General features: G+C 34.5%; 1 protein-coding gene across 1 annotated transcript; it reads right to left on the bottom strand.

The window, feature by feature from the left end:
* Positions 1-1,225: 1,225 nt before the first annotated feature.
* LOC113684329 (PH and SEC7 domain-containing protein 2) lies at positions 1,226-20,784 on the bottom strand. The gene is made up of 19 exons (XM_089199359.1): positions 20,194-20,784; positions 18,154-18,220; positions 17,606-17,659; positions 12,352-13,282; positions 11,385-11,578; positions 10,379-10,437; positions 9,962-10,051; positions 9,751-9,794; positions 8,769-8,829; positions 7,856-7,882; positions 7,015-7,096; positions 5,451-5,525; positions 5,200-5,341; positions 4,701-4,793; positions 4,016-4,067; positions 3,855-3,884; positions 3,067-3,141; positions 2,735-2,770; positions 1,226-2,647 (listed from the first exon to the last, which is right to left on the bottom strand). The coding sequence occupies exons 1-19, from the start codon at positions 20,332-20,334 to the stop codon at positions 2,438-2,440; spliced, it is 2,463 nt and encodes an 820-aa protein (XP_089055485.1). The 5' UTR covers positions 20,335-20,784; the 3' UTR covers positions 1,226-2,437.
* Between the last annotated feature and the right edge of the window lie 14 nt (positions 20,785-20,798).

Genomic DNA, 20,798 nt, shown 5'->3' with positions numbered 1-20,798 from the left:
GATCATTGACTGAGGATTGAGATTCAATAGTTTAGTCTCCTTTTTAAGGATTTGCTATGCAGGAAAGAAAGTTGGTCAATGTCTGTAGTGTCTGTTAAAGCTATTTTAGGGTAGCATGCAATTAACATTAAATTTCCTTGTCCAAGAATTGTGAATCACCATCTTCAATGCTATTGTTACCAGACATGTTGACAGAGCTAGGATTAAGAGGAGCACAGAAGTGAGCCAGGAAAGACAGGGGTTATAGAATTAGTTCGCAAGTAAATAATAAGAATTATTCTAAATAACTTCAATATTTGCAAGACATGGCAGAAAATAAGTTAACTCAGAGACTTTGTCAACAGCATGCAGTTACTTAGTATACTTACATGTCAAAGTTAATTTGCAAAGAGGGTTGGTTACAAGAACTATATTATGATACAGCTATTGATGAGCAAGTGACACTGGGAAACACTTCTCTCTTTGGGTTTCTCTCTTGTTTACTGTAATTAGTTCTAGAATCTTTTCCACAAAGTTCTTTTTGTAGGAATCACCATTAAAAGTATGAACCCTCAGGAGTTGCTTCCTACGAAATGTCATTCATTCTACAAAATTTTATTGCAGGAAAAAACAATACACTAACAAAACATCTTTACCAGCCTTAAAATGATTCAATGACTTTGTGTATGTTACAAGTGGGAGAGCAAATTGAAGAATCTTATGTGAAAAACATTCTGATGCCCCTCTACTGTTATTAATATATAACAAAACACTTTCTTGTAAAACATTCCAAAAGGGTATGAATTTTCTTGCCCCCCCCCCCTCCCTCCATCAGAAAAAAAAAAAAGCATTAACATAATAGAATTGAAGGTACCTTTTTACCAAAACTACAATTACAATAACTATAATTATATGTTGTGAGTTATTAGACCTTGTGTGAATAAAAGTGTTATGAAGTTAAGATACATTACAGTTAGAGAGAAATTCTTGCACATAAATGTATGCAGCTCTGTCTTTTGAAAGAGAGGCAGTTTTAGGTTTGAGCTTCAAGCATGAAATAAGCAAAACAAAGTTAATGAATTAACTACTTTCTCTTAGAAAAAGTGTTAATTAGAAAAAGATTGGAGCAATTGGTTAGTTCTTTAGATTGTTGTTAGCTTAATTTTGCTGTTAACATTAAAAAAAAACTGATCACAGACACAGATTTTTTTTAAAAATTACAACCAACAACATTAAATATTGCATGTATGTTGGCAAAATGTTTATTACATGACCATAATTAGAATGTTTAAACAAGTGCAAAATTAATATTATTGTCTAATATGCATGTGTTGCTATGATAATGTATTTTTTGCAACCTTAACTTTTCTCATTATTTCTTATTTATATTACTCCAATCAATCAATATTTCTCATTTCCATCTGATAACATCTTTTGAAATCCAATCTGAAATAACTTTAGGAGCTTTTCTAATACAGCTGACAAGATATAAATTTTGCATATGCTGAAACCAATAACCAATACTCCAAAAGGATAAATTTTATGAGCATGCATTTTTATACTCAGTTTGCCACAATTCCTATAATAATAATAAAGTTAACTGACATGGCATTAGGAATAGCCACTCTCTAAATTCATGAAATGGCAAAACATTTGTAACAAATCTACTGTGACATTCTATGTTTTAGAATCTAACTCAGCAGATTATGTGTTTTAGCTTCAACTCTACTTTGAAAAAAAAAACAAATTTAGTTTTACCTTATCATTACCACAGAGCCTTAAGAATTAAATACATTCTAAATGACAGTTTAACTTTTGTTGGAAATGACTGGTACTCAGAAAACCAGGAAATTCTATGTACACACAATGTAGATGAAATTACAAAAACGTTTTCATAGGATAAACATGAAAACTGTTTGTTCCATCTTGACAAAATATTACCAAGAATAAAATAATGAGTATTTCATTTTTTTTTTCATTTCTGATAGAAATAATGACAAAAAGGTTCTTGAGTCAAATCAACCTTCCTTAAAATTTCAAAAAGTTTTTTTCTCCCTTGAAGTTCTTGTTCAGCCTATCAGTTTATCTCCAGTCTTCTAACTTTGATACACAGGCAGAGCAAACAGAATAACTGATTAATGAATAAAGACACAAAACTGTGGTGCTGCATTGGTGGGAGAGTATAACTAGATAATTTGGGTTCCATCAACTGAGTTGATAATGAAAATTGGCCACAGTAAAGAGTTCCAAAGCTTATGTTGTTTCGGGCATTAGCCCTTCATCAGAACAAATAACTGATTGCAAGCATTTTTTCAACAGTAACCAATCAAATAGTATAAACAACCACATACTTTTGTGGAACCTGGATAATTTGAATCATTGTAATAGTTACCTCCTCAACTTGAATTGCAAAAGCTAATTGACTCATGAACTTTTTGACAGCAAAAAGGTTTGAACCTCAACCCTTATAAATTGCCATAACATAACTTTCTCGAACATTCCTCCCCTTGTAACCACTGGACAAATCTAAATCCCCCAGGGAACTACAGCGCTTCATCTGCAACATGATAGATTCAACAGACCTGCTGGAGCCACGAGGCTTTTCTCGCAATTTACTCTCCAACTTTGATCCCCGCAGAACGTTCACATACATCTTGTATCTTTTGTACTAGGGAAAGAAATAAATTTTAAATTCTTTGTGGTAAGTCTGAGATCATTACAAACCAAACATTTCTCAAGAAAGTGCATCATTTACCTCATAATCCAAGAATTCATGTTTTTCTTGCCACTCCTGCAAGAAAAAACAACCATGTTTACAACTAGTGCAAAATTATTACTGAAAATAAGAATCATGCCTACTGGTAGCCATGATTTGAAATGAGTTTAAGAATATAAGCCAAGCCCCCCTTCCCCCACTCCCCCCTCCCCCACTTCCCCCTCCCTGATTAAGTGCTACCCTAAAATAAAGGCCAGCTGTTAAGCCTATATCAGAAATAAGGGGTCCTAAGTACAAAATGGAGGATCTATGATAAAACACTTTTTCTGCAAAATCATTAATTCAGAGTATAATCTGGAAAAGGTTTGTACCTCAAACTCTCTGCCAGTTACATTCTGTGGCTTGCTTTGTAAACTTTCAATCAACTGTCCTTCTGCCTCTTTACTCTGGAATCAACGATTACATTCAGCAAAACACGCAAATAATAATTCATCACATGGTGATGCTAACTGTACAATGTCTATTACAGCAATATGAACCAACATGTTATCTTTGCATGCAGACTCTTCATCATCACGTATAGAAATAAAACCAAAACTCATTGTCCAGAGATTCTCATCCATATTCATTTAACATTTCTGTCAAACTATGTGAAACACATGGAACAATCTCAGATGTACCAGTTGATGAGTGCTGAGCCTTTCATAGTACTCTTTACCTCCAAACCTTAAGTTTACATTAGCCAGCACATTGCATTAACTTTTTAAAATTCCTCAAGAAAATGGCGATAAAACACTCCCATGATATGATTAACAATTGGTTTATATGTCAGCATGTGTTCGTCAAGATATGAAGCATGTGGTAAGTTTGGAGAGCACAAAAGATGCATAAGAGTTGCTCAAGGCATAGCTGAGAGCAACTATAGCTTCTTGAGTGCTCTCCAAACTTCCCAAATGCTTCATATCTCAATAAATGCACAGCTAATGCGTGAACCAATTGTTTTATAACATTTTCAACCCGATGGAAATTTTTTTTTCTTGAGGGATTTGTTTGCTGACGTCATGCACAATAGGAATATGAAGCATGCTCATGCAATTGTATTTGATTAGACAAATTTACTAGCTATGTTATAATTAATAATGAATCATATCATACTTACCTTTGACTCATGGTGTTCTAACTGCTTCATCTGTTAATTTCAAGAAGAAAACACTTTAGATAAAATTTGTCTTATCTGACTTCTTCTCTCTGTATTTAAAGTTCAAATTCAATCATTACTTTTAATTATTGTTTTATAAAAGCATGGTAGATGCAACTTACAAGAGAGAGCTGAGTGCAGGAGAAAGGAAGGACAGGTCGCTGAAATCTTTTGCTGAAAAAAATTTCCAGTGAGATACATCATCAGTCTGATTGATTTGTGATAAATTGTCAAGAATCAACATCTACAAATGTTGCTATATGTGCATCACACTTGCACTGGCATTTTGCATTGCAATGAAGCTGTGCACTTTAAACACACAATTGGTTCTCTTCAGTATGAAGGTAATCCTCTTTTCAAAAAAACATAATTCTCTATCAAAGAATGCCATGGAGGTTCATGACCACAGTTATGATATAAATAACAATGAATTGCACTTTTAACTATGCAGCAATATATTGAACTTTTAATTTCTCTGCAAACTTCTGTTACAAACCTTGGTAGCACAGGTACAGTATTAGCAGTGAAAGTAATTTTAATACTGGAAGAAATGCCAGAAATGAGAACAATGAATGACTCTGAAAACCCCCCCACAACTTCTGATATACAGCTGGATTCTCCCTCTATGTTTTTTTGTCTTTCTTTAGGAAACAAAAGTAGAACTTGACGTTGCATCAAAAGTCATTTAAGGGTAACTTTAATACCATGCACCCCATTCTATTGAGATTACGTTGTGTAATTGAAAAGTTACAATGCAAGAGAAAGACTACACTTAGCAGTTTCAGAGCAATTAAGATGTTGCTTTACCATGAACCAACAGGTGCTGGTAAGGGTGGAGCAGAAAATGTGGCAGCCACTAGGTTAATGGCATCAATCCACTCATTCATATCACGAAAATTCCTACAAAAATACAAAAGGAAAGATAAATAAGATGGCTTATGAGAAAAAAGGAGTTATAAGTGCTTAATTCTTCCCAAATTCCTCATCTACATGGCCATTTAAAATCACAAAATGGTTTCAAGAAATACAGTTTTAGCCATCTAAAAACCAAATGTGTATGGAGATTCAGGTGACACATAGAGGTTCACTGCAGCTTGTTTAATGGGTATGTTTAGGATTTTAACATTTTCATGAACATATAAAAATTTCATAACTCACAGGATTTCCAATGTTAGGATGAACTGGAGTGTATAATAATATGAAAGTTAGCTTTCTTTATCAGAGAAGTGTCCTATATCTGAGTACATTGTGGTGTATATGAATCCAATAAAGTATTATGAGAATAATTATGAAAAGACTAACATACTTTGCTTGAAAAAGGAATTCTCTCCAATCGGAAGTGACAAATCTAAATACAAAAGGCCTTTTGATATAATCTGTAGCTCGACTGGCCAAAGAATGGTGTACACCTAAACAGTTTCTAGTATGCTCTGGCCCAGTTACCTCATCTGACTGAAATAAACAGAAGGAACAATTCATTTTTTCAAATGGTTGATTTTACCAGTTGTAAATATTTCAGTGAATTAAAAGACAAGATTGCCTTAAAATTGACCTGACTTGCCTTGTGGAGGAAGAGGATCATTCCTTTGAGTGTTGCAAAAAAAGGCATCCATTTTCTTTTCCAAGCAGAAGCTGAAAGAGGTTACAAGACTTCAATTGAAATTGTACTTTATTACAAATACAGGGCTCCAAACACAACCTCATTCAAAGTTAATACCTAGTGACCAAAAAACCTTAAAATGGTCACCAGATGTAAAATTTTGGACAACAAGGGAAAATGATATCTTGTACAATACTACATATATATATATATATGATTTAAAAAACTGATGACACCCTTGTCAAGTCACTACTGAAAATTTTGCCAACCAGCATTGGAAAGAGCCTTACCATTTTTATTTGTGTATAAGTTAAACTTGTGTACAAGTCAACCCCATTTTCAAGGTCAAAAATCGGATTTTTCATCATTTCTAGTCAAAGAAGTAAAATTCAGACAGATAGAAATTTCCCAAAAAGTTAATCTCCTATTTCCACACCGCACCAAAGCTGTATGAAAAAATGTCTGCTCAACAGTCCAAAGACACAATAGAAATCAGCTCCAGCAGCTTTGTGTTAAGCCACTTGAATTTTATTATTTCAAACTTTTTTGTTGACAAAGAGTGTGCTGAAAAGTAACAAAACTTGAACACAATTAGAACTGGTATTATAAACTTGGTTTTCCAAACAGACTTCAGGCAATTGTTATGCTAATTTCTTGGATTGCTTGGGTCAGGTCTTTGTGCATGACTCGTGTATAAGTTGAGGATGATTTTTTGGGCTGGTTTTTAGGTCATATAAGGTCAACTCATACACAAGTAAATACGGTATCTACCAGGCGTTTCATCCAGAAAAACTCTTGTCAAACCATACAGTGTGTCCTTGCAATTTTACCCCTTAACAGCAGGTGGAACAAGTCAGCTAACTCAACAAACTTGGCCTTCCAGCCATTCAGTTATCAGACAAGGATGAAGACTGTATGAATGTCATCTCTGAAGACAACTCACAAGTACACACATAGCAATGATCATTTTACAATGGTTTCTTGACTGAGCTGCCCATCATTATTATCTCTTCAGGAGTTTTGTTTATGAGACTCATCCTTACTGAAACATTTTACAGATTTCCAGTTTATTGTTCAAAATTTTAAATGGTTTAATTTTTCTGTGATCACCTGTGTGTTGTGATGACACAATTGAAAGGTAATTAAAATAAGGAAGGTCATTGGTTACACCTCATTTAGATTAAAATTTGACACCTAAAAATTACTCAGTAGTGTGTGATCAAATTCTTGGGCTTAGTCTGTGTCCCTACTTTTCGAGCATCGCACTTATACAGCTTCCAAGGTGCATCACTGATTTTTTTTTTTACTAGCATGACAGTCTTCAAAAAGTTGGGACTGCCCATAGTCTAAATTTCTACAGAGTGATTTGTACTTTCATGACATACAGTGTACATAGTAATACCACATCATTTGTTTAGCCTACAGAGGGTATCAGTGCAGTAACTTCCTCAAATGGCAACCGATTTATATAAATGCTTTACACTGTTGTGTACGTAATCACAACTGGTACATTCAACTCACTTTTCTTTCCTTCAGAGCTCATGGTGACTTTCCTGTACAAGAGTCCTTCTTTGTATACCTTATCAGAGTCACTACCTCGAATCTAAGACACAACAAAATAATACTTGTCTAAGCCATAAACAGGAAAAAAGCATAACCCTGTATAAATGCACTATTTTGATCATGGATGCCTGAAGAGGTACCAAAGAATCTGGGATGTGCATAACCATAGAGCAGCACCGGGAATGGAACAGTTGCATGCAGAGGTATATTGAAGAGATAATGAACTAAGTTGAAGATAGCTGATGCAGGGCGTGAAATTAATTTTTTTCTCTGATAGCCACTTGGCTCCTAAATTCTTCAAAGTGGTAGCCAAGAGAAAAAAAGTTGGTCGCCATTTTCAAAGACAAACAAAACCTTCTTTTAAGCCGTCAGCATTCTAGATAGACCCTCCAAAATTAAGTTTGGGAAAAGATCTTTAACGTGCTACAAAATGGACACTAGGATGGACGATATACAACATTAAAGCTCACTTAATTCCATGATGGTGTCTAATTATCGATTGAGATGCATCTGTTGCGTTTTGGAAACAAACTTAACGAGGACATTTGTGACGGATTTATCTTTGCAAATCTTTTTAATTCACTATATCTCTTGGTAAGGTTATGATGAAACATTCTAGTCGCCAATTTGACGACTAATTTCCAGGATTTGGTCGCCAAAGTGAAAAAGTTAGTCGCATTGGCGCCTGTATTAGGCGCTATTTCACACCCTGTGATGGTCTAAGAAGGGCTTCAGAGGGTAAAGGCAAATAGAGGGCAAGACCCCAGCCAAAGAGAAGGGATAGTAGTAAAGTTCATACCTCTACAAAAGGATTTCCAGGGGTTCCCTAGGACAACAACAAACAGTATTAGGACATTGGATAAACAACAAAAAATTCTACATGTGGTGACTGTGAAATGGGGAAATGGGAAGTGGGGTGTTTAAAGGATTGTAGACATTGCTCTAAAATGTCTTCTAGACAGGAAATTACATTTCTGACATCAAAAGATACTCTTGTCAATCCCTAGAAAAACTAAGGCCTCAAATTTAAGTCACAAAAAACATAAAATAAAGAAAAAAAAATGGAGAGGGACATCAAACCTGAGCAAAAGACACTAATTTATAATAACTTAAGAAAGCAGTAAAAGGATTTACTTCATGTACTTAAATGCACACAACTGTATTCAGTAAATGGTTGGACCCAGCAACAACAGTTCATGATACAGTAAGAATAGAAGTGGTAAGTTTCTAAAGAAACTGTTAATAGTGCTGCTCCAATGGGGAGTATTACACAATGGTTTGGTTTTACCACCCAAGTTGAAATCGTGAAGTGGGCATCACAAAGAGATTATAGCTGATGTTTCATGCATAAGCCCTTCCTCAGTGCTAATACTTTGTGGAGTCTGATTGTCTGGGTGATAGAAGTTTCTCTATTGTCCCTGTCACCAACAGGAGTTCTTTTCACAAATACCCTGACCTGCACAATCAGACGTACTTCATTTACAAGCTGTACAAGAGACCAAAAAGTGTGCCCTTCTGATGAATTTTACTTCACTTCAGATTATCATAATTGTGTTCGGATCAATATCAGCATCTGGGCAACTGCCTACCTACCCTTCCCCTAACCCAACATTAACCTTAACTTGTTGTCAATTGACTGTTGTTGAGTTAGGGGAGGGGTAGGTGGGCAGTTGCCCAGATACTGATATTGATCGTTGGATTCTTCCCACTACCTTTATTCCATTTGGTGTTGGAGTTCTCTTGCCTGGACTTGATGCAGGAATCCTTTCAAAACTGAGATGAGCATGAAAAAAATTAATCAAAAGAGAAAAAAGCACTCCACTGCATATTAAGCCACAACAGGGTATCAGTTTGATATCATTTATTGACTTGTTTTGTGATAACATCTTTATGAAAACTTGAATGAAAGTGATCTTCGCAGTGATGTGCACTACTTAGGCAGTAGTGAAAATAAGGCCTGAAAAAATTCATGTCCCGTACAGGCCTGAATTTTTTTCAGGCCTTATTTTCACTACTGCCTAAGTAGTGCACATCACTGCGAAGATCACTTTCATTCATGTCTTTATCCACAGTTCAAATATATGACCTTCATTTATTCTTAACCGTCTTTATGAAAACTGCTAGGGTAAACTCAACAAAACAGATATAAGACTTAAGTTACTGCATAATAAATAAAGTTGCTAATTGGTATATGTCTGTTGAGTAATAAATAATATCATAGATGACATTTTGAAGACTGCTAGCTAGGACACTATCAGCTAACATACCGGCTAGCAAGAAAGGAGAGGGGGGGTGGAGAGGGGGGTTGGAGAAAGGGGGGAGGAGAAGGGGGTGTGTAGAAGGGGGGTGCAGAAGGGGGGTGCAGAAGGGGGCTGCAGAAGGGGGTGAATCATACTTTTTCTTCTTTTATCCCACACTCACAACAATTCAAATTAAAATCTTTCTCTATGTCATTTCCAAGCTCAAAATTTACCATCTTTCTGACTCTGTTTATGATGTAGATGTTATGGTTTAAAATAAATTTCAGGTCAAAATGATCTTCAGCTGCTTTAAATTATTATTCCCTTCCTTCCAGAAACATTACATAATCCTTCCACAAAGAAAAATAACAAGTCAAACTGGGTGGAGTATATATATTAAACTGAATCATTACAGCAACACATAATACAAGTGAAAGAGTGAGAGAGTTCTTACCCAAAACCCTCCAATGGTTTAGCTTTGATTTCTTGGTATATCGCCTGAAGGAAAAATTTAAACATTATCAGAGATAAATTTATGTCTTATTTTCCATACTAACAATAAAACTTAACCACTACAGTTAACCATAAAGGAGAAAATTAAAGCAATTTACAAAATATGGTTGACCTACAAAATAAGTTTAATATAAAATAAAAAAAATTAATACCTTCAGTAAATCTTTAGGAAAGTCTTTTCCATCACAGAGGTCTGACAAATTTTCTATAAACTGTGCTTGTGTCATCTTCTTATGAAGGGTCTGTGGCAAGGAAAATTGTTGATAAAAATCACCAAAATATAGCTGTTATTTAGTAAATTTTACTGTTATTGTAAATAATACATGTACTTGACTTAACCTTTTCAAAGATCTCATCACTAATTCTCTTTACTGTTTGCCATACAATTCTTAAGATGTGAGTTTGGAGAATTTAGTATTGGATCAACTAACAATCCCTTAGTTGAAATTTTTTTTAAATCTCATCAATTTTCTGCTTGAAATTGTATTGATATTGTATGGAGAAATTCTCTTGGTCACTTATGGGAGTTTAATAGTTAATCAACTGAAACAAGCATCCTAACAGCTTACCTCACCATGAAGATCAGAATTTAGCAAAAAGATGGCGCAGACTAAAGTGTGAGTTGCATCTGAAATCAATGAAACAGAGAAACAGAAAAACAGTCAAAACAGATTTGTGTCCCTGAATAGGGATTTAAGTTGTCAAGTTGAATAACTATTGTACATTTTAATATTTTTTTGGTGTTATGCTGTAATATATGAAATAAGAAAAATATTGTTAAAGAGAGCTTTAATGCAAGCAATGTATGTTTTGCAAACAAATTAAGACTAGAAGATGGAAAAAAAACTACTGAAAATGATGTTGAAATACCTAATGGAATTTCAATAATTATTTTTATTAGAGATTTTAACAACTGTACATGTACATGATGTATGCTCCATTTGCCACCCTTGAACTATAGCTGGAAAAAAAGTTACTTTATCTTAGTTTAAAACCATGGAGCACAGCAAAACAAATTTACAAGGCTGCTGCAATGGCACCACTATATTTATTCGGCCAAGTTTAATGGCCTGGCCATCTCCTTTCAGGATTTTATCAGTAAGCTACTCATTAAATACAACCTTGAAAACGTGTCTTAATTAAATGTTTTATTGAGAAGTACTCCTGCCTCCTCAAAGTCAATATACCGTATAATGTATTGTAAGTAATTGTATATTCAGCAAGTAATGTAAGTAGAGTATTGTATTATTAGTAGTGTAAGTGGCCCATATTGCAATTAATTGTATGTTTTGTAACGATATTCAACTTACTGTATTGCTAGCATGAGTAACCTACATTGTAAGTATTGTAAGTATTGTTCTGTAAGTAGAGTAGCGTAATTAGTCTTGCATTGTTAGAATTGTGTTTTGTAATAAAAGCAAACGTTTTAAAAAAAACGAAAAACAAAACAAAAAGAAAAAAAACAAACAAAAAGACTGCTGCAAAGTCGTTGTTCAACCCTAGATAAATAATATTAAGTCTCACTTCATTTGAATTAGTATGACCTGTCATTGACTGTGACAGTCTCTGTCCTACCTTCTGATCCATACTCAGGATTGTTACACTCTTGATATCTCTTGGAAAAAGGTATTAAAATTCTCTCCCTCTCTTGCGTTTCTCCACTCAAATGGAAAGCCATAAGGAACTTCTGAAGAGCCTCTGTGATAGTCTCATTTTGAAAATCAAAGAATTTGAGATATTCAATAGCCACTGCTTTTCCATAGGTTGTGCTGAAATAAAAAAAGTGCAATTAATTTAGTTAATAGAATAACAAAGATGGTAAATATTGAGCTCAGTAGTAGAATAACAAAACATTTAGTTTCTGCCTTATAATAAGCACCAGATGAAGAAAAAGACAATATGAATCTCCATGAGGAATCAAACAGCACTTTGTCCCACCCTCATGGAACTTCTGAGATTCAATTTCTTGTGGAGATTTAAATTATTTCTTTTTCCCAAGCTCAAACTTGATAGAACAAATTACATCTTTCATAAATTTGAAGTTGCATTTTAGGAAAGCAAACTGTTGGTGGTCAACAGTACATTTCCCAGTGAATTTCTTTCATGGAGTTTTGGAAAGTTTGCCGCAAACAACACCCCTTGAAAAAATTAAAATGCTCTTCTGATCCACATCTAGAACTACATGCACTAGGCATATTGCCAGCATATGCAGGGTATTACATTAAGTATTAAGTGCTTCTTAGCTCAGAATAGAATGCCTTTCCCATTCCTAGTTAATCTCCACAAGCCCTCATTCCATGCACCCATCAATGCTAATCATGCAAATAAAAGGAAACTTGATGGTAAGATAGGTTAGGGAAAGGTTCAAAAAAAAAAATTCTCCCAAACCATTCAGGAATCATCCATGAAATTGCTATGCCCCACATGAGCATACATGCAGTGCTGAGATTAACTGCTACCTCATGGCCCTGAACTTTGTTCACTTGTCATCTCCCAACATTAAGAATGTAAAATCACAACAGATGCTCACTTTTCCACTTACTTCTTACTGAGTTCTGGAGTAACCTCTTCTCTACTGAATCCATCTAAATTAAACAGTCTTTGTGCTAAAGCTGATGGACTCTCGTAAAGTGGGTCATTGTATTGTCTACCAGCAGAATCAGGGCCTGGCAAGTTCTCAAACATTCCCTTTTCCTTTTTAAGACCTCCATTAAGTACTCTTTTAGAATCACTTGAAGCAGTTTTACTATAATCTGATGTAATTCCTTTCTCGCCAAGTGACGGACCAGGTTTGTAATTCACATTTCCATTGAGTTTAGTTGGTGACTGATTGTGTTTAGTTGACAATCCAAATGGAGAAGGTTCTAGCATTTTATGATTTGAGTACGGGGTTCCTGGAAGGCTTCTTCCACCAGAAGAATAATTCCTGACATGCCCACATTTTCTACATGTTAAATATTTTGATGCCTGAGATGATTCCATGGAATATTTGTATTCTATGTCTTTAGAACAATCAACTGGTTGTCCACAATTAATGCAACTTTCTGGTAAAGATTCCCAACTAGTTCTGTGTTCCTCGTTGGGATAACTCTGTCGTTTAAAGTTTTCAGGCCGATTAATTTTATCTGTTCTACTTGAAGGGACATTAACACACACAGGAAAGTCAGTGATTACTCTTTCTACCACATCATCTTTTCTTCGAACAAATATACCATCAACGCCCTGCTCCAATCCTATAAGACTCATACGACCCACAGCTCGGACATCTTCTGTACTTGTGCTAGTCCCCTTCTGCATGTTTTTGTCTTCTTTCTTTGTGATTGCTCTTCGAGGGAGTTGATCAGTGTGAGAGCGGTTACGATGATTTGGTGCTGAAGCAGATCTCTTCAGCCTTGCTTGGCAAATGGCTAGTTTAGGGTCAGCAACGGAAAATGATCTGAGATATGGACGTGCACGCTCCCTAGTCCCAGGGTCTGTTGAGGTAAAAAGTTGAGACCAAGGATTAACATTGTCACCTATTTTTGTATTAGCTTCTACAACAAGATGTCAGTTGGAATAAATAAAACCTAGCATTATAAGAAAGCAATCTAATATCCTATTGGAGAGTAAGACTAAGAAATTCATAAAACAAAGCGCAGACCTTGTCTGTCTCTCTGACAATTGTCCTAAGTTACACAGTCTTCCAACTCTGACTAAGGGACATATTAAACCATTCCAATGCAAAGAATCCTGATGGTTGTAGTTTTAATCATTTTTAAGCATGTCTGTTTATTTAAACAAGCATTCACACATAATGTGGCTTATAACTTACAGGAAATGCCTTTGTTTTCCAATACAGTCAAGTGATCAGACATGCAATACAAGAACTGTAATTTTTAACCCCATAATACACTATAAAATACTTTTCAAAAAGAAAAAGGAACCTACAACAACACTGTCTCAAAAGAGAAGTATCCAAGTGACTGGATAATCATTCAAAGGAAGACACTCTGGACATTTTCAATAACACTCATCTTTTGAAAACAACATTCATACACAGTATATCTTAAAGGTTATAATCATAATTAATATGGAATTCACATTTACATGGTGTATATGATTTAACACCGAGAAGATTTGCATGCCTTCAAGATTATTGATAATTCATCTACAAAAAAATATATTACAAATTAAACTAAATCCACATCATTCTGACCCATGAATAATTTCAAACTTAAGGTTAATATTTTTTTTCAAAGAATTTCAATGAATCATCTGGAACAAAATATTATTTTAAATTACTTTGCCTTTATCACACTGAAACTACACAACACATACTATAAGTCTATGACTCAAACCACCCCTTAGTGGTAAATTAAGAGGATAAGGAACAAAGAAAGTGATGCTTCAGCAAATGGGTGTACTGGCATGTTATTGCTTCCTTATTCTTCCATGTTCCAATCAACACATTATATTCCTCTCCACAGTACACCAATATGACGTATATGTGGTAGATGACATATCAGAATATTTTTGAGATATTGCTTTCGATTACCACTAACAATCACAAAATCTGAAGCAAAATTTACATATTAGCCAGACAAAATTTTCCTGATTTCAAGCATTCAAACTACTGGCACTAGTTCATATACATTATGAGTTAACACTTCACACTATCACTCAAAATCTGTAAAGAAAAGCACAATAATAACCAGTAGTTAAAAATACTGAATGCCATGGTTTAAATAAATTCAAGTACAGGGAACATTCTAGCATATAAACAATGTACTCATCAGATAACACTTCCTGTAAAAGGACTTAAACAGTTTGTCTACACTCATCATTCTATTGATTTTACAGCACCTTCATGTTCTGAACAAAATTCTTAAAATAAATTTTGTGACGATTTGAATCAGTCCTGATGGCTAATATAACTTGTACTCATGTGAGATTAGCATAGTTTGCTCTATTTAGGTACATCTAGTGCAGGATATTGTACACAACTATTTTCAGAACCCCAAAATTTTATTCAGTTTAAAAACATCCTATCACAAGAACAGATTATGAAATCAACCAGCCAACCTGAACAGCATGCAAATTTGAAACACACATTGAGATCAAAGTCAAAAGAAAAACTGGCATATCTTTCAAAAAAAGTAAACAATGAGCAGTGTTTTATTGAAATTTCAGTGTTGGATCAATTGTTATCAGCTGAAAGCCTTCATAAAATGCTAAACCAAAAAAATATCAGATTAAAGTTAGATGTTCTCTCTTTATGAATAAATACAAGGTTTCATATTTAAGAAGAGTATTTTGTCAAAATCATTACTGAGATACATGCATAGTATAAAATGAGGGCAGAATTTACAGTATCAATAATGCCTTAACTTTGTACTAATAATGCCTTAAAGAAATTCTTCTTGAAATCACTTTCTGTCACCTATGTTAAGCATCATTATATACATCTTCAAAGCACTGTAGGAGCTGCTGTACCATATCATAATCTTGAATCTTTAACATATGTCGAAGCCTTAGCAACTGAGTCATACTCTTGAAAGATAACAACACACACTCTGGCTAATTAAAGTTAATATGTACAAAAACTCTAAAAGCCAAGGAAAGCCTTTGGGTAAAATGTAACAAACACATTAACCTTGACTGAATCGTTTTTTTTACTTCTCAAGAAATTAAACTCACTCAGTGAATAACACACAGTATGATTACATTGTGTTTCATACCTACATGTATGTTGCATCTGCTCCCAAAGTAAGCTTTTACATTTCCCACAAAGCTATAAATATTGAAACTGAATTTCCGAAAGCACAAAGGAGAATAAATACAGATTTGCTCAGCTACTGAGTCATACCAACACTATCACTCGAATCAGCTTTCACCTCTCAGTTCTACTTTCTGACAATACGATTAATATTGGCACTGAACCAAACTATCACTGAAAATCAATACTGTGAAAATTACATTCTATGTTCCTGTATAAATATTGTTCTATCACCTTTAGGCTCTTACTAAGGAAAACTGAGTCACACAAAATCAAAACCATTAACTTCAGAACAAGATGTGTTCATTTGAAGTGGGAAACATGAGCTTGTTTCAGTGGTTTAGCTTTCACATTACGCATAAAAACAATGGAAAGCCTTTATCTCAACAGGTAGTTAGAAACTACCTACTCATGCAAGTTCAATTTCTCAGCATTGAATGATTAAAACTGAAACAGATATAGATTCAAACCACACGAACCTTGACATGTTTCACGGCAAAGAAGTAGTTTCCACTGAAGTGTGCAATTCTATACAATAGGATTCAAGTTTCACATTCTAAAGGTCATGACATTTCATTCTAGTCCCACAGAGGATGTCTTGTGTGGGATGTGACATGCCATGGCTAACTTGGTAACTTGCAAAACAAAGTGATGATTCCAAAATGAAAGTACAGTTGAATTGGTCATTTAAAATATGAAAAATGGGACTTAAGATAAAGAAATATTAACATATTCAGAAACTAAAATAAACATAATACAAATGAAAAACAGGAAGTTCACAAGTAAGGCTTGGTTGTGAAAAAAATATATCACTTCATGCTGAAAAAAACAATGTTTCAGAAAAAAAAAATTGTTTTCATATTCATACAAATGTCAAGCCTAACTTGGAAAACACCCTTTACATCCATAAATTAAAATAATAAGCAGTTTCAAAGTGTTAAATGCCCATTATTTGGGAGTAACATGATGACTGAACCAAAAATCTTTCATGGTTCATAAAGGAAATAGCCCACAATGTTTGGGCATAACCTTCCTGTTGATTAAGAATGTTATTTGGCAACGCCTAACTTTTCATTTAATCAAGTGAAAGGCCACTTTTCTTTTTCACATATATAAAATAATTATCTGTTCATATAGTGGTAAATTTTGATCTATGCACTTATTTTCATTTGTTACATGCATAACCAGTAAGTAGAGCAAAATAAAGCATCTACTGCAGAAGGGAAGTACAATGTGTAACTTTAGGTTGTTTTGGCTCTGTGTGTATCAGTTCTGGACTTTGATAAAGAATTACTCAATAATATTTTTATTAAAATTCAACAAATCAGAGAAGACAAAACCTAAAACAATATAATTCAATACTTGGTGACAAAATTATATTGTCACCCAGAGAATTCAAAATCTCAAGGCTTAAGAAAGTGTATTTCTTAAAAAAAACAAAAAACACAACAGAAACAGTTTAAAGTGTAATAATTTAATGTATACAGACATTACAATTATGTGAACATATTTTACCATGATGGTTCTGCTGTAAAATACAAATTAATCATTCTCATACTTGATTCCCAAGGAAAAAAACAAATTGAGTTATCTTATAATTGAACTACCCACAGAAATAATTGCACTGATAATAATGAACATCGTTCTATTTTTTCCTGTCACCTTTTATTTATCCACATCCTTTTATTATGTTATCTTAACATGGGTCTAACACCTGATTATAAACATAACTTTTACCACCATACATGATATACAGATAAAGTGTACATGGAGAAAACATTCTCGCGGAAAGCTTTAAATGCATATAAGGGCCACTGTAAACATGGATGTAGAGAAGACACACAACCAAGTGGGGCAGAGGATTACAGTATATTGATTAGACACAATTCTGTGATTGTATATCAATTTGACAAGCCAATTAAATGCCAGAGAAAAATTTGACATACCACAGTCTGTTAAAGAGGTATGCTACTAAAAGATGTTCAATCAAAAATATAAAATTATATTTGTTGAGTAATAAGAGAAAAAAAATTAGTCTCACCATCCCTTAGACGGATTCTCAAATTATCCTGTGTGTTGCGAATGCTTTCTACAACTGAAGTTAAAGAAACATTTGGTTAGATTTTCACAACTTTGTCCATACAATCGGTACAAATCAAACTTTTAAAGCTTTTGGCTAAAGAAGTTAGAAAAAATATTATAAGGACTCTGATTGACCATCATCACCACAATTCACTTCCAGAAATCAGACAATTAAAGCATATAATGTAACATAATTTGCCTAGAGCTTTGCTCTTGTCACTTTCTACCATTGAACATCCATATAAATTGAATGTCACAAAACAAGGATCATTTGTAATGCAGTTGAAAGGCCATCCCGGATAACTAGCCCAGATCTACCAACTAAGCAAGAGGAGTGAAAAGTTGGGGTAAGAATCTGCATGTAGCCAAGAGTGTCACCTTGGTTTTCATTTTGCATTTAAGTCTGGGAAGAGGCAGGGCAGAAAGATAAGACAAGGAAGGAGGGAGGAGGGAGGAGGGGTAGAAGTGTTGGGGGGGGAAGGGAAAAGAAGAACAATTTTACATCACCTTGACTTGTAGTGAACTGAGTAATCTGTTGACCATTAACCTCTAAAATGACGTCTCCAGCAAAAACCTTGATTAGAATTAAATTAAATCACAATCAAACAATTACCACCATCTAATAGCACTACTATGAATTTTAAGACAAATGTGAACATATTTTATTTATTTTGGAGTTTTCAGTGATCAATTGATATTCTAAAATCATATTGGTTAAGGGTACTTTGAAAAAAGTGAACTCCATGCCAATGGGATACCCACCAGTTGAGAAAAATTGATTTTTTTTATTCAATTTGGGAAAAAAAAAATTATTACCTCTTAAAAAAAATTAATATTGGCAAGTAACTTTTTGGTAATAAAGAAAGTCATCCAAAAAGATAAGCTTGAAACAAGTTCAGTCCCTTTTTCCCTTCTATAGAGTAATTCACTTTCAAAGTTATATAATCCACTATCAGCAAAGGGAGAATAAACAAAACACTGTCAAGACAGAAATCCCTGAATGAGTTTGGTTAGAAAGAAATCTGCTTTTATCCCACTGCTACACCCCCTCCCATTGCTCTCCCACTGCTCTCCCCCCCTTCCTGTATCCTTGGTCCTTATAACTGCACCCCACACAATCCTCCATATCCCTAAGATTGCAGATTACAGCTGCATCAGTTTTATAGCTACTGGAGTTTTGCTATAAGTGAAAAAAAACTAGTTCCAAAACTCTCTGCAATTTGAAATAAAACATGTTCTGTCATATCCTTTAAGTTGACGACTTTCTATATTTTAATTTATTTCCTACACGTTTTTGCATGCATAAGCTGTTTGTTCTGTACAAATTGAAATTATTTACATTTTTAAATTTTACTCTTTTCATAAGTGAAAAAAATATAGTAAATTTAAAACACAATTTTGGAATAGAGGGTAGTCAAGTATAACTGCTCAACAAGATTCAAAGCTTTAGGATTTATAACAAGTTTAAAGTTACTAAGCAAAGAAAATGGAAAAGGCTAAACAGCGAAAAACAGTTCTAATCTGTTGACACCATTATCACTACCAGATGATGAATACATGCAATAAAATTATTACCGCCATTCATTCAATTTAATCTTTCCAGGTTAACTCCAGGTATGCTTTCATAAAGTTGGCTCCCCACTGAATTTCATGCAAAAAATGTGAGCTCTGTCTACAAACACAATTAAGATAATTTCAGAGCTCCCTTTCAAGACGACGGCTGTAACATTTGCCCTCTCGGCACGACAGCAATTACTCGGGGCAGCTATAGGATTTCATGCACGCCCTGTAGTCTGAAATTTAATGAAACGAACCAACATCTTCTAATCTCCTAAATCCACTCTTTCCAATACACATTCTACCGTTTCCTTTTCCTAAATTAAACAAAGTATTATTTATTGAACTAAGTTGACATGAATTGGCTGAGTTTGCACACATACAATTACAAAAGAATTGTGTACAACTTGAAGGAAAACATTTGTGAGATGTTTTTAGTTTAGGAACACAAGGTGATTTTGAACTCAGCTAACTGAACAATTCACGATTTAATATAAATAACTATCATTCGTCATCGTACATAGGGTAATATTTTGTCCAAATAATTTTCCCCCATGATCTATCATGAAACATACAATTTTATTCAGGTCCCTAATTTTCAGGCATACATTCGATGGGATGGTTGTTTTATAGAAGCTTCAACACTCGTGTTGCAAAAACGAAGACTACAAAAGCTAGCCAATATAGACGATCCAAGCATATGAATTGAAATAAATAGATTTACTTGTGAGTTTTGCATTATAATAGAGAAAGGCCGGGAAAGTAGATAAAAATTCGCCTGTAGATAAGTTCGCTTCGAAACGAACTTTGCCACGTTGTGTCGATATCATCGGGCCCTAGGAAAATTTCAACTCAGGCATAACTTTCAAATACACGAATTTCTTAGATCAAAAAACAATCACTTTTGTAAATTATGATTTAACAATAAATTAACTGTCTTATTCCGTCTAGAAATCCGTAACAAAGCTGACATAACTAACCATATCTCACCTTCCCTGTTAGTTGTGCCGATCCATTGTGAACCAAAGCACAGACCATAGGTGGCAGATGCGTATCAACTCCACCGATGACACTAAAACCAAATCCACCGAGAGGATGTCTTTCTAGCTCCACATATCTATCATGAGCCATTACAAGACTCCTTCTTGCACACTCGGTAGAGTCATCTCTCGTCGGCGAGGTTGTTTCGGATTCGGAGCGTCAGAGATCACTCGCGTATTCTTCGGCTTTATTCGGAACGACAACGAGTATCAACGAACATTACCCGAATTTTCAAGGACAGTTTAATGAGCACTGTGAGGGCAATAGGTCAGAAGCAGTTGTGGCCCCGAATAAGGTCTAATGGAAGGTAGCCAAAAGGACTTGAAGCAATTGATATGAAAAGATCGCCTTCGCGCTTTGTCGCTCGATCCGGTAGTTACTTCAGTAAGAAATCATCCACCATATTTCCGGAAGTGCGTCACACAAATTTCTCTCCGGACGAGTATTGCAATAAACCTCAAAACTTTCAAGCCCATGTCTCCCCATAACCACTTAATTATTGAAATCAAAGTAAACTTTATTCATTCAGGGGAGCTTTTGCGAAATACTTCTCA

This window comes from Pocillopora damicornis, chromosome 3 (genome assembly GCF_964200805.1).
Source record: "Pocillopora damicornis chromosome 3, jaPocDami1.2, whole genome shotgun sequence".
Classification (NCBI taxonomy): domain Eukaryota; kingdom Metazoa; phylum Cnidaria; class Anthozoa; order Scleractinia; family Pocilloporidae; genus Pocillopora; species Pocillopora damicornis.
This window is presented reverse-complemented; position numbering and strand designations above follow the sequence as displayed.

What these genes read in the sequence shown, in the direction of transcription:
- LOC113684329 (XM_089199359.1), bottom strand. Translation starts at nt 20,334, where the DNA reads ATGGCTCATGATAGATATGTGGAGCTAGAAAGACATCCTCTCGGTGGA. An exon ending in GAGAATCCGTCTAAGGGATG is followed by an intron (nt 13,283 to 17,605) that starts GTGAGACTAATT and finishes TTACCTCAACAG; the next exon opens with ACCCTGGGACTAGGGAGCGT. An exon ending in CCAGCACCTGTTGGTTCATG is followed by an intron (nt 4,068 to 4,700) that starts GTAAAGCAACAT and finishes AATTTTTTTCAG; the next exon opens with CAAAAGATTTCAGCGACCTG.